This window comes from Hyalella azteca, unplaced genomic scaffold (genome assembly GCF_000764305.2).
Source record: "Hyalella azteca isolate HAZT.00-mixed unplaced genomic scaffold, Hazt_2.0.2 contig3816, whole genome shotgun sequence".
Lineage (NCBI taxonomy): Eukaryota > Metazoa > Arthropoda > Malacostraca > Amphipoda > Hyalellidae > Hyalella > Hyalella azteca.
In genome coordinates, this window is record NW_025934050.1 from 209,609 (window position 1) to 224,418 (window position 14,810).

Sequence of the window (14,810 nt, forward strand, 5' to 3'; positions counted from 1 at the left end):
ATAATTACTCTGTTATTATTAGTTAAATTCGAATAAATAATTATTTAAAATGCATCCTATTTCAAGAAATAGTTACTAATAAGAATACGCATGGATTCAAATTGAATGAAAGATATCATAAAATTAAAAAAATCGAAATAAAACTTTGTATATAATTATTTACAAATAAATGAAAATTTTTTTTTGTGCGTAGACGCTTGCTGTATTGATAACTTTCATTCAGATAGTGCCTAAGATCATAATTTACTGACATACCAACTCTTTACTGCCTCCCATGTAATAGTAACATAATTATTTGAATATATGCTGATGGTTGACAAATCCGTCTATAAACAAAATACCGCGATTTACTCTGCATTTTTGGGGGGAGCGATATCAACACCCATGCATACAACCATTGCTGTCTAGACATTGTTAAAAATTTAATCTAAGTCAAATCAAAATTTGTGAATTACCCGAAAAAATGTATCAGTAAAATTTTTGGCAGTATCTTGGGGTAACTCACGTGTTATGCAACTGTATTGGAGTAATATTTTGAAATGGATGATCAATGCAGTTTTTTAAGTAATCATTTGATTTGGTAGTTTTATTTTTTGGTTATCAAATCAATTGTTTTGAAAATTATTTCCTTTTAAAATATATTGGCTGGTTGAATCTGCCTTGAAATAACCTCGGTTCGTGACGTTGGAATCCTGTTGAACACTAGTCTATGTGACGAAAATTTAGTCAACATCATTCTTTCCGAGTCGCGTCGACGTCATTGGAAGCCTGTTGAAGGCTAGTCTTGCATTAAAATTTAATCAACAGCATTCTTGCCGAGTTACGTTGACGGAACATTATTGAAATGATGTTATTCGTATGACGTTGTTTCAACATTGAAAAACTGATGTTTAAATCGCATTGATAAAATCTTGGTTTTGAGAATTAAATCGACGTCCTCAATGCAACGTTGAAATCATGCTGATACATGACCGGATTTCATCCTCCCCGAATTATAATCTATCGGACACACATATGACATGAGCATCATATTACAAGTTGATATGAGAAAGGGAATAGCTTACGGCTTTAAGCAATGTATGCGCATATTTTTAACTGGTTATAAGCCACAGCCTTCAACTTGGTGGGGCCAGCATTGTTTTTTCAGTGCGCCATATATTAACTAGTTAATGATACATGATATTTCGAAGATATTGATGGCACTGACACACTGTGACTGTCACGCCACACTCACATATTTTTGAAAACTGCCTCAAATGCAAAAGTTTTTAAATCCAATAACGAAGTAGACTCCAATTTTTATTGACTCGTAATTTTTATTGAAGAATCAAAAAACGGTCTAGTGAACCAGCAAACAAAGTTGACGCTTAGCGGTTCACATGACTAAAAATGATCAGAATAGGCAATTCTAACTTTAGTTTATTGATGGAATTTCACACTATGATAAATATTTTTTTACATAATATGCTTGCAAGAAAATAATCGGAATTTTTAAATTTGCAATCAAATTTTGTTTTCATGGAGCATCGGAACCTATAGCTCAAATTATAGCCGGAGACAGCTAGATTCTGGATCTATATAGAACTAGATTTTTCGACGGAGATTTGGAAGACTCTTACTAGAAGTCATCAACAACTCCAACACACGCTGCATCTCCAGAGAATGCTGGAGATGGAATTTGTTTCATCGAATGCTGTCGTAGTGAACGGTGCAATGATCCTTATTAATAAAAAAAATTCATCTACGGAAACCAAATTTAAATTACCTGCCAGTTATTGGTTGTGACCTCAAAATAATTAAAATTTAATTGATAAATGATTAATTTTCTAATACCTCTTCTGATTAATCTATGTTTGCTGAATTTTTGTATCCACCAGTTAAACCAATTTCGTGGCATAATCCTTTAATTTGTTCCTTCAAATATTGAGAAACCATCTAAATATTCTTTGTGCGTGAACGCTTTACGACATAACGTTTCCAGATCTATTATTATAACATAGTCTTAAAATGATAAGAATTTCATTGCCGGTACTCCTAAATATAAAATTTTCAGGTTGTCGGGGCCCATTTGATAAATAAGTAAATGTGAAAATAAAGCCGCCTGTGGCCACAGACATTTACGTACGATTTGCTGGAAAGCTTAATTGCGAACAAAGAAGGATGAATAAAACTGCATGAAGGAGCAAAAAAATTAATTGAAATAACATAACCTCAGGTAGCAGTTCGGGTAACTTTTATTTATATTAATTTTAGGTATGTTACAAATCTTTACACGTCGAATAAATCAGCAGAATATTATTTGGCTAGTTGTTACCCTCTATATTTAATTATCACTTCTTTCAAGTGAAAAATATGATATAGCAGCAGCTAAGTTAACGTCAAATTCCATTATGCAGTTCCAGAGCGCCACGAATGCCTTCGCCAGGAATGCCTTCCCCGGGAATGCATTCATCCGTTAATTAGCAGGTGACGCCGCGGCTGGGAGCCTCTCAACGCCAGCCTGGGGCGGGGTCCCCACAATGCGGTCGCTGGCGCAGCCGCGCGACACTGACCTGATGGAGTTGTCTGGCAGGCCGAGCTCGTCCATCTACCGTGGAAATTTCAGACGTCACATTTCATCGTACCAATGCCAATCATGTAGTAGTATGAATAAAAGGAACTTCATCTTGGTTTTGCATTCGTAGCGAAGTATTTTTTATTATAAGCGGTCATTCTCGCATATGCACACGAACAACGTTCACGTGTTAGCACTTAAATAATTGAAGAGTGTTTTCATGACTATTCTGTTTCGTGGTATTGTAATAAATTGATGTACTTCCGGTCTTTCTCTCATCCTATGCGCTATATTATATTTGGTGTTCTCTTTCGCCATACTGTACAGAAGCGTCGGCGGTAAGTTCACTGAGGCTTTCTCTATTTACGCGCTAGAAGTAGCTCATCGGCTGGCTGAGTGGCGTTTTAGACGCTTTTGGCAACTCATTTTGGGACAAGCTTGGATAGTCACTTTCGTGCGTAATTTCTACGCACCGATTTGTTTCAGTGCGTTTAATTACTAATGGCCAAGCCATCGCCAGACTGAATTGTATTGTCTCTGTTGCAGCCACTAATCTTGCAATTAAATACCTTGTATAAAGTTGTGCGGTCAGTGATGGAGTAGACCCTCAAAAGTATGACGTCGGATTCTACGTTATAAAGTAAATGTTTGCTAGTGTAAATTTTTGCTGTGCCTGTATGGCGGAATGTTTTGCCTGAGTGGATCATTGAGCCGAAAGATCTTTATGTATATATATATGGTTTCGTAATTTTAGTTGTTGTTAGTATGGCAGTGTGTCTGTCCATGGCTGTGAAGGTTTTCTGCGGCAGGTTAATTGTGAGCTGGTTGAATTACAGTTTGGTATGAGTTCATTTCTCACATGAGTATAATTCTTTCACAGCGATATTCTCTCAGCAGTAATTATTCAACAGTCCGCAAACATACAAGATGAAATTATGATATTCAGGGACAGGTTTGGGGTCTGTGTAACTTCTAAATTGTTTTGTTGATAAGAAATAGTCAGTGCCTGGAGCTGGGGCCATACTATCAAAAATAGCCACCATCTAGCAACTCAGTCAGCCAATCTCTGAAGGATTTTCAATCTAAAAACCACCAAACACAGATGAGAAATCGGCTGTTACGCGTACTAACGTCCTTAATTAGGTTACTAGGACTACTTAATCGAGTTTTGATGGTACGGCCCTCGGTATGAAGGATTATTTTAATGTTCGTCTCCAGTTTTTCATTTCTTGTTGTCGCTTTCGCTGAATCATGGATGCCTCGGATCTTCTGATGTCGCGATTGTCTATGACTTAAGTTCTAGGCTAAAAGTATGTGTCCTGAGTCTCGGTTTGGGGTCTCGAGCGTTCAGAAGGGATTAATGGTTGATTAGGTGACTTCGATAATAATGTGAGAGGAAGGCGTGATCTTAATTAAAGATGGACTCAATGTCGTAGTGGTTGGTTAGTCGTGAAGTCGCCCCTATAGCAATCTGGGACAAGCCCGTCGGGTTAGGATCAGGGGAGTCCCTTTGATGAGGGAGCATACGAATTGAGGTAGGAAAGAGAGCAAAAAAACATACTTATACAGTGCATGGTGATAGAGCGATTTAATGATGACGTGCTCGTACGGTTGGGAAGATGCTAATTAATCGGGAAACCTAAGAGTATGAGACTAAGAAGAATGAACTACAATCGATTGTCATGTAGGGCCTTCAACCACTTTACATGAATTAGATTGGTCCACTCATTCAATCATTCTTTCCACTCTACATGAATTAGAATGATCGACTGTTTGTTGGAGGAAGATTAGTTCATGGAATAGATGTCGGTGTATGGCGTTCGAAGGAAGGCCGACAAAGAGTGGTTGGCGTATGATTTGTCAATGGAGTGGACTGGCTTAGAAGGATGTATCTAGTCTCCTAATTATTGCAAATGCGGTAAAAATCGCATTCAACAAAAAAGCTACCGGTAACAGGAGCGTGCAAGATCTTGAATGGGAAAATCTCAATTAATGAAGATCATTTGTATAACTAACTTTTACAAACATACTTATCATTCTGTCAATTGTTTATCATGCTTTCATCATCGCTTTTAAAGAATACTTTAAAGGTAGAACTTTTGCTTCCACTATCTTGAGCAAGAAATACGTCAGCACGGATCTGAAACAATGTCAGAAATTTATAATACTGGCGGTGGGCCCATCATCTGAGCAAGCACGTAATTCACAAAAATTTCGTACAGAAATCTTGGGACACTTAAAACTGATGAATTTATTTGCATATAATTTTCGAATGACATCAGAAGGAAAAGGATAGAAAATTAGTTCTTACCGAATAAACACGTGCGTAGTTGAGTACTACTCCGCCGTTGCTGACCATTTCGTCAGCGTAAACGCACACGGAAGCGTCGGTGAAATCAACTCCTCTGGAACCAACAATAGGTTTGCAAAAGAAAATACGAGAAAGAGTTGAGAAATTATTTTTTCATTCATGGATGTTCCAAGATTACTTATTTTGCGATTGTATGACGTTAATGCAAATTAAATTGCGAGTATTTGAAATAGGTAACCACTAGCAATTGGACTGGGCTGAGGACTCACGTGTAGAACGTCCATCCAGACTGTCCAGTTATAATCAGGGATGAAACGGCCAGATCCAAATTGTCCAAGTATGCAGCATTGATGTTACCTTTGAATTCAGCGCCGTGAAAAGAGTTACCCTCGTACAAATTGTAAAAGTTGTCATTCAGTCCGAATTCGCTTCCAGCGTATCTGAGCGAGGATGCCTGCGTTAAAAAACATTTAATTTTTAATATCACTGTAGGACTTTGCATGTTGGGAAAGCGGGGCTCATTGAGCGGGGCTCAACGTCAATTAATTTATAAATTAGAAGGTACAGCACATTTTTATGCTGCATCTTTCAATGTACTGACTCTTAACTGCTGTTAAATTATACTCCTCTTTGATGCAAAATATAATATACGTAACTCTCTGTTCCCCATGTCTCTTTGAACACTACTTCAATGAATAAATACCAAATACCGTCATATTTTATGAATTATTCACACACTATTATACACCTCTATTATCACCACCGAAAAAGTTTACTACAATCCTATCATGTCAAGTATGACTTATACGTAAATCTACGTTGACTTGGGTAATAACTCTGGTGAATAAGCCTAATTCAAACTATATTTCCAATTAACTGAAGAAAGAACAAGCAAGTACTACAACGTTTAGAACCAACAGAAAAAAAACATAACTTTGAGGGCTTTATCCTGCACATCATTCATGTCAAGACTAAGGGTGCAGCCATGCATTGGTCACAAATTGGACACCCAAAACGTCCAACTTAAGCTTGAAACAATTATCCTCAGGTTCTTAACTAGCCAGTCAAAATTTTGAGTCAGCTTTCGGACGCCTAAAAGCTGCAATTCTCGCCTTGGAGGTTAATCAGGCTTGAATCGTACGCCTTACAGTATTCGGCTTTTATTTATGAGCCTTTTGCGGGAATTGATTGCCCGATGGAACGAATCTGCGTAATATGACCGAAAAGAGCAGCTGCATGCTTCGTGAGAGCCTGGTCAAACTCTGTTATCAGAGCGAACCATGACCATCTCCTGCTCATGGAAGCGCGTGCACATGTACATTTGTTAGCTCATACGGTGGATCGTGATGAGAATTTACTTAACAAATTTTTTTGAGTTTACGTGTTATTTAGATAGTAATTTCATTAATTATACACCAAAAATGGTTTTTTAGACAAAATAAAAAATGGCGCGAAATTACTTTTCCTCAATGGGGGATGCAGAAAAAAATGAACTTATTTCGAGAAATTGGACCGGTTTAGGCAGTTGTGGATTTACAAGTCCTAAATATGGCGTTAAGCATTCAACTTTTTAGGCTACTTAGCTCTATCACGCTTGATCGGAAAGGAGTATGATGTAATGTCTGGAATCGGAAATTTCATGTCTCTAGCATGCCCCACCAAACTAAATTATGCATAAATTCAGTTTCCGGGAGTTATTATTTTGCCCCAGTATAGGAGAATAATTAACAATTAATAATTATTGTTCTAGACAATGCAATCCAGTTTATCAATGTTTAAAAGTGTATGCCATTCCCCCAAATAAGTACCATTCTTTACAAATACTTCTTACCTTCTTGTAAGTGGGATGCTGTCACTTAATGCTTAATTATCACTCTTTTTTGAGATTCCTTAATCAATTTTCATAATAGTATTGAAGTCACTCTGGTGCTCACCATTTTCTGGCATGGGCCGGCCCATTTTTTACAGTCATCCACGGCAATAATGCTACAGATGCCGCCAGTGAGATTCGGGTTGAAGTTGACGTTGTCGTAGGCAATCCAACTGTTGATAATTTTTTGCATCACTAAATGTCGCGAAAATGGTAATTTAAGAGGCGAAAAACTTTCATTATATGTTACTTAGTTTAAAAATACGCACATTGGCCATCTGATTATAAATTAAGATTATACAGGATACGGTTTCTCAAAAAAAGATACTCAACTTTGAATGGCTGCAACTCGAAAAGTAAAATGTTAAAAATTTTTGGAAGGTCAGGATTTGTTTCCTATGTTTTTCTGCATCTCTCCACCAAAAATCAGACAGATCGATGTAGCCATAAATTCGTAAGCTCACTCGTCATTGACATACCATGTCTGAACAAATTTTTCTTCTAACAATATGCTCAGTTTTAATCTTGCGAGATTTTCGGAAATGATTTTGAAAAACTTAACGACTTCTGTTGACAATTCTTGCAAGTTTATTAATTTATCGGTCGCATGAAAGATTTTATCGACATAAAAGCGCATCTACAACTTCATTTGGCGACGAAAATGTGGATGCTGTGAATGTTGACTCATCTAATAATGCTGTGGATGTTGACTTTAACACTTCGGTTGAATTAAGAAGTGAATCTCTTGTCTAAACAACAGCTGTTTAAATCTCATGGGATTATCAGTTTTGAACACTGTTTTTGCATTTGCCAGAAAAATTGCATATAAATAAATGGCGTTGGCCTGGGACTGCCATTTAAACGAGACGAACATTTTCATGGTTTTTCAAGATACTTTTTTTGGCAAGCCTATTTCCTAATGATTTCAAGCCCTTAAATGATACAGATAAATTGATTATAGATGACGCCCATTTTAATCTTCAAGCATCCAACTCAGCGGTTTTTCATCGATTAGCTTAACGTGAAAGAGTTTAGGATAAAATTTACTATAAAGTAAAAGTCACAAATCACAAATGGTTTTTCGTTTCTTGATCGGGAGGAATTATATCTTAAAGTCCGTTTCAGACACATATTTTTCAAAAAATCGACTTTCGCTGGTTAGATACGAGCTTATATAGATTTTATTCAATTTATGTTAAATTTAATGGAATTCAACCACCACAAATAGAAAATTTTCTCCAACTGAGATGCTGTACATTCTGAATTCGAATTAATTCGGAACATTTTATTAACGAATGGCGTTCTCATCTCCATCGAACCGTTTTTTAGGGTGCGAGTTATGGCCTGCAAGTCTCATCATCACTCTAATTCATATTCCTTTGGTAGTTTAGTTCAACACGCTGAGGGCGTATTAGCCTCTGTAGTTTAAGTAATTAGAGCCATAGGTGTCGTAAATTCAAACCCATTGTTCAAGTCAATCTCGTCTTCATGGATGTGCATGAATGCAAGCTGCGGCGCTACTAGGAATGTATGGAAAAGAGCATGAGATGGCACATGCAGTAGTGGCCATAAAAAAGAAGGGTAAATGAAAAAAAACAGTAGGAGGCGTAAAGAGGCGCATTGCGCATAATTTGGTTTGTTATTGGTGTGTATGGTTTGGTTGGTGTTGGGAGAGGAAGAAGGAAGTAGGAACCCGTTAGGGCTTTGGAAGGTTTACCGATCGAAGGAGTGATGAGGTTCATTATAATCAATTATTTACAAGTTTGAGTACTATTACGGAAAATATAGGTGATGCGTGTTCTTGATTCGCATGCGTTTCGTTATTTTTTTTCATTTTGTATGTTATATTTCATTTTTTGAAAGCTGATATGATGATGATGCTGATGATGGTGGCGGTGAGTCGCTCGAGACTCCGAATCAAGGTTTTGTTTAGTATTGCTGGGTTGTCGGTTGGTCTACTCCATCGTCTTTCCTGTGTCAATCTCGACGAGTCGCGGCGGTCCGTCAGTGTAATCGGACTGTTGCGGCTGGTTGTGGTAGCGAACACCTGCCAACCTGACGAAACGGGCCCATCATAGCGCATTGGATGATGGTGTGGGTTGTGTGGTTGGTGATTACTTAGCTTGTATTGGGGAGGGCGGGGAACCAGTGCGTATTATTTAGAGCTTTTGAATAGCCGGTGCAGTCTTGTTATGGCGTTTGGAGGAATGAGAGGAACGAATAGTTGGGTATCATATGCTTTGATTAAATTGTGGACGATTTTCTGCGTGCTTGTTGGTGAAGGACTGTGTTTATTGTAGGAATTTTGCGTTGTTCGTGTAGTGTTCGAGAGGATATGAAGTCAGACCATTGTGTGTTTGCAATGAATCAAAGTGCTTTGACCATCTTCAGTTCGGATATGTATGATTTTAATGTTTATGAAGGTAGTGAAAAAAAAAAATCGCGTTTTGAGTTGATACTTGAGTTGGGAAGTAGTGATGCCTTTGGCACCAGGTGCTATCTGTTTGTGTGTTATCAACGTTCATTGTTGTTCTAAAATACTTATGGATGCGAAGTCTACTATATATAGGTGGAGTCGGGTGAGGTCGCCGTGATTGTACGAGTGAAAAATTTGTATATTGTTGTTTATGTTGTATCGTATGGTGCGAATGTGATCGAATTCAAAGTCTTAACTGTCTGTGTCATTTTGAGTAGAAATGTCCTGCCGGTGTTTGAGGAAAATGGGTTATTTTTGTTCTGTTGAGTCATGTTCTATGCTGTGTTTGAGGTATGGGACAGCTTGTATGGTGTTAGAGACTATTATGCGTTTAAGGGAAGGCCTGGATTGTTTGGGATCTGTTTGTGTTTGCAAATTCCTAATGTGGAGCTGCCATGCCTGTGTTTGCAGGTGCTAGTGGTGGAACGTGGGTGTGAATGAAGTGGAGTGCCTTGATATTGTGTTTGTATAGGTAATGTTTCGGTAGTGGGTTTGATGACGGTGATATAGTGTGGTGTGTTATGATGTGGATGAAGATATTAGTTGCGTTTTGTATATGTTTTGTATAATTGTCTAGACGTGTGTCTAGTTCTTCTGGTTGTGAGAGTACTGTGAACTGTAAAATTGTCTGTTTCTGAAGGGTCCAGTTTGCTCGATGGAAAGATCTGCGGGAATCAATTGATATTTGCATGGGGTTGGCAGAAATTGTGGTTTTGCTATTGTGGGCGCTGAGGGTATGAAAGTTGGAGGCGAATGTGGCTTCTTTTGCTCTGGGTTATTAGTGTGTAATTGTTTTCTTATGTGGTTGGAGATACTGTTTCCTGGTGTTGTGTGACTAGCGTTTATGTCTACGAGGAAGTAAAGGGGGTGAGGTATGTTTAATAATGTGTAAATGTTTATGTAGTCGATGTAGTCAGTGCGAGGTGGTATGTGTGTTGTTCCTATAATGATGGAAACTGGTTGAGTGTCCATTGTAATTGCGAGCATGTCATTGTAGAAATTGTCGTGTAGTTTGTATTTTAGATCTAGTTTGATTGCTACGGCAGCAATCAAACAGATTGCTAAGGCAGCAATCGTGGTGTGTGTTGTCTTTATTGCAGCTAAGCACTTGAAACTTGCAATTGAATATTTTGAAATGGGTGATGTGGTCTGCACAACACCCACTCCTTTTTCCGAGGTCACGGTCTTAGTTGCGAATTATGGCTTTCGAAGATGGAAGGGTATTTTTCGGTTGTCATCTGTTGGTTGTTGCGATAGATTGAGTAATGATATTCTGAGGTCGTTATCGTCAATAAATTGAGTCCTAGAGTTGAAGTCAAAGTCAGGGTCTTCCTCCCAAATTGGTTGTAAAAAAATTACAAATTCTTGACGAGTCTCTGTCTGGGAATGTCGCATCCATGTCGTAGTCGGCGTTTGGAGATTTGGAGTGTATGGTGCCAAACTCCTCTGCCGGAAAAAGGCTGGTGATGTGGATCCATGCAGGTATGATTGCTATCAATTTTACTTGCGTCTTGTCGGTAAGTGAAGTGTAAGGCTGAGTTGTAAAATGTAGAATTGTGTGTTTCGCTATGTGTCGAGATTAATTTTGTCTGGTTGGTTTTGTGTTTGACTGAGTGATTTAACTGAAGTTGTTAACTGAGATACCTTCTGATTTAACTCGAGGGGATTTGACTTTTGACATAACAAGGAACCTACTTTTAATATAAGATTATATATCAATAACGATGAGATACAATCGTATGCTAAACGACATTCGTCGTTTGCGTTCCCGCCATATTTAGATTTATTTCTAAGATATTTTATTTGTAAAATTGTGACTTGATCCATGATTTATTGACTTTAGTGTGCAATTATTTTATCGAAAAATGTTGTTTTTATTGTGATAATTGTAATGATATACTGTTTTGTAAATCAGCGCTGTCAATCTTCTGTACCATAGTTTAGGCGAGAACGGCTACGTCGCCATCTCTGCGTGAACAAGCTGGACATCTACGAGCTTTATGTTCTATGAATAGTTGATCATAACATGCAATCATGTTGCCAGAAGGTTAGTATTTTTACTACTGTGATTCTATTGAGTTGCTCTTTGCTACTTCTCGTTGCTCTTTGGTAAATGTTTTATTTGCCTAGGCGAAGTGCTACAAAGTTCTCGACTCACGCGTTTGCGAGTTAGGTATCTACAGGAATTATTCTATTATATATCGACTTTCACCTTTCAATGTGTGGCCAAAGGATTAAATTATGATTCTTCGGTTTTGCAATTTATTATATTGTCTATTTTCTATGTTAATACCCCCGTAACGGGCTAATAACATAGATGATGTTAATAGCCCGTTCCGTGTACACTGTGAACGAGGTATTGTTGTGAAGTTATTTAGTTGAGTTACCGCTCGCGGACGTAAAATTCTGCACTACTCGGATGTAGCGCGCGGGAGTCTTGCTGCGAATTTGTCCGACACGTACCAACCAGCCCTCGGTCGAACGGCCACTCGTAGAAGGACGATAAATTTTAGAACAGAACTATGCTATCTGAAACCTAACCTCAGATGCGGTGAACGTCAAATTACGTAATTTAACGATGCCCGGAAGTCATATTCCATCCGCAGGCTGGTGGTACACGGCAGGTTTTACACAAGGCCGGAGGAAGACAAAGCCTAGTGGTCGCAGGCTGTTCCAGGCTGCGCGCAAGTTCCAGTTCGAGCGGTGCATGGCCGGGGTATGAAGTGATGGTTCGACGCAACTTTTAGTGGTGGATAGTCATTCGACTCTTAAGTTATTCGACTTCGTGTCTGGGGGATGAAGAGCTCAAAATATTCAAAGCAGAATGATGTCAAGGGTCGGCTACGGATAGCAGGTTCCATTCACGGCTGATTGGTGAATGTCCGGAGAGATGCACGGCGATCGATTCAGGGCTTATTGGTGCCCAAAATTGGTGGTGTGCGGCTGCGCTCCCCCCAAATAAACCTAACCAAACGTCATTCGCTACAGCATGGCGGGGTGAGTGTGGAGATGGGGTTGGACAATGACAATGGGTGAGTGTGGTGTCCATGATGGAGTTGGACAAAGCCCAACTATGAAGACAAGACTGAATTAAGCTGTAGCTGCGGACTAACGTCACAGTCGCTTTAGACAGTTCGGAACTGGTGAGGCTGGCGGTGTTCTTCATCGAATTGGCCAAGCCACAGGTAAGGATTATCATCCTAGAAATTCGCTTGCTCGTCTGCCACATAACGATGAGTGCCTTCACGCCGAACGCTGCAACGTTTCTTTGTCCTAAAGCAACTGTAAGATTTGAACTTCAACCTCCGTTGCTCCTGATTAGGGTTTTGAAATCCTGTGATATCTTACCAGGACAAGCTTGTATTTACGTATTTATGTGCTTGTAGGTAATATGTGTAATATGTGCTTTAAATTGTTGACAGAAACGCTTTTACATTGCTTCTCCTCTGAGCTATTTTTATTATCTGCTGTGTAAATTTAGTCGTTTTTTTATTATACTTCTAATACATTTATATGCTCAAGAATTTTAAACTGGTGAGGACACAGATCTCCCTAACTTATCAATTGAAATTTTCTGAATTATCTTGAAATTTTCTTTTTCTTCAAATTCTTGGTTTTTCATAAAACAAAAAACAATAAATAGGTAATTAAAAAAATTTTTGCACCTACAGTCCAGTAGAGCAGCTGCTGTTGATGGCATTGTTCATTAGAACCACACTCAGGTCGGGAGCGTAATCCGTGAACTCGTAGGAGGCCCCAGACCAATCGGTGCCAGTATACCCAGTCAGGTACCGAAAGTCCCCAGCTTTTCCCTTTCCTGCAGTGGATTAAAAAAATACCTTGAACATCCATGTAGGTGAATAGATTGTAATTACAGTTGATCATGAGCTAAATGAAACGAAACAATATAGAACAATTTTTCCCTTAGATAGGAATTATTAATTAACCGATCAACAGTTACTGAACATCTAAACGGGCTTATTCAGGTTTAAATTTAAATTAAAAAGTTAAAATTTGTGCTGGAAACAACTCTTTAGATGTATTTTTAAGCCAAGCACAAACACTGGAATGACATAACTCCACCAAAACAATTGACAGCAAAGATTACAGTAAAGGCCATCCAGCAGGCAATGTCATGTTGAATCCACGGTTCTTCGCGACGTTGGTGTAACGTTGAATATTAGTCCAGAATGAAAAGTGATTCAACGTCGCTTTTCAAAGTCGTACATTTCGACGTTGTTTCAACGTTGACATGCGTTAAAAGCGTTAAAAAAATGCGTTAAAAGCGCATTTTATAAGGTTTTATCAGGTTAACCTTTTCAATCCTGAATGCCACGGTTTTAACGCGATTTCAACATTGAAACAACGTCGAAATATACGACGTTGATTCACGTTTTATTCTGTATTAATAATCAACGTATTTCAGCGTCGCGAAGTTCATTGTTTCTACGTTGATTCAACCTGCCATTGCCTGCCATTGGAAAGTGATTGCAGATGCAATCACTTTCCTACCAAATCAATAGCAATGTCTATCATAACAAGATTAGGACAAATCCTCGTAGAGGCTTTCGATTTTCAGACTGCAAAATCAGAAATATTTCTTCCGATTTATGTTTGAAAAGAAGGATTTCAAAGTTTATCAACAGCCTCGGAATGCCTCGTCGTCATTTTTTACTCTAGTAAATACATTAACTTTAATTAAAAATCTACTTTTCTCCTTTCTGTCAATATAATTATCAAAAATTTCAAACGCTATTACATTCCAAAACTATATTCGCACTCAGACATGTCTATGATGCCGCTAACCGATAGCGAGCCCTCATGCATCCTTAGTTGTAGCATTAATTACATAAATGGTCGCACAAAGTGTGAGATCACGTCATTAGTTACCTGCATCACCTAGAGTGGTTGCAGTTGCACTTAATATGTAAATTAAGAAAACAGTTAGTATTTTCATTCTACAGAGTTGGCCGCTATAAAAACTTAAACTTTGTAGAAGCAAGGTGGGAGAGTTACTAACGATTCTGAGACTATGGCGCCTTTAAAGTTTTTATCGACATTTATTAGCGTCCACCAACATTATGTGTCAGTTCCCATGGACAGAATGATAAGATAGAAGGCTTCTAAGTTATGGACCATCTCATCTAAATATATTTACATGCAGGTGGCAGTTTTCACACGCCTGCTAATCGGAATTTGAATTATGTTCGGTCGTGTCTTCTTTCGACGTACCCAGGGTTGCTAGAAATGAGTTGATCAAATTATTCTAACTGCCCGGCTTTATATTAATAACACAGGCTGAGAGGAAAAATTCTATTTGTTTACACTTTACCCTCCAGATCCGGTTATTGTCGTTAATATTGATAAATGTTTTTTCATACAATTCTATTCGAATTTATTCATATATGGTGAGAAGCATCATCGCACATTTTCAAGTAATTCAATATTGTTTTTCGTAATATAACCATGTAGCATAAATTAGTAAAATAGCAAGTGTCGGTCATAACTAAGTCATGAAATGCTCTTAATTTGGAGCTGTTGGAACGAATGAGCCGGATTCTACGTATACAAGCGAACAGAGGTTAAAGCATTGTAATGT

The 14,810-nt window shown here is 38.3% G+C and overlaps 1 protein-coding gene across 1 annotated transcript; it reads right to left on the bottom strand.

Annotated features, from left to right (window-relative positions):
* Positions 1 to 2,175: 2,175 nt before the first annotated feature.
* On the bottom strand, positions 2,176 to 14,239 carry LOC108672067. The gene is made up of 6 exons (XM_018159684.2): positions 14,102 to 14,239; positions 12,881 to 13,028; positions 6,800 to 6,908; positions 5,135 to 5,319; positions 4,866 to 4,959; positions 2,176 to 2,587 (listed from the first exon to the last, which is right to left on the bottom strand). Exons 1-6 carry the CDS (start codon positions 14,166 to 14,168, stop codon positions 2,456 to 2,458), a joined length of 735 nt encoding a protein of 244 aa, XP_018015173.1. The 5' UTR covers positions 14,169 to 14,239; the 3' UTR covers positions 2,176 to 2,455.
* Between the last annotated feature and the right edge of the window lie 571 nt (positions 14,240 to 14,810).

Excerpts from the sequence above, each read along its gene's own strand:
- LOC108672067 (XM_018159684.2), bottom strand. The coding sequence starts at position 14,168 with ATGAAAATACTAACTGTTTTCTTAATTTACATATTAAGTGCAACTGCA. Across the intron at positions 6,909-12,880 it reads AGCAGCTGCTCTACTGGACT|TTGGATTGCCTACGACAACG; the intron begins GTAGGTGCAAAA and ends AATTATCAACAG. Across the intron at positions 5,320-6,799 it reads CCGGCCCATGCCAGAAAATG|GCATCCTCGCTCAGATACGC; the intron begins GTGAGCACCAGA and ends TTTTTAACGCAG.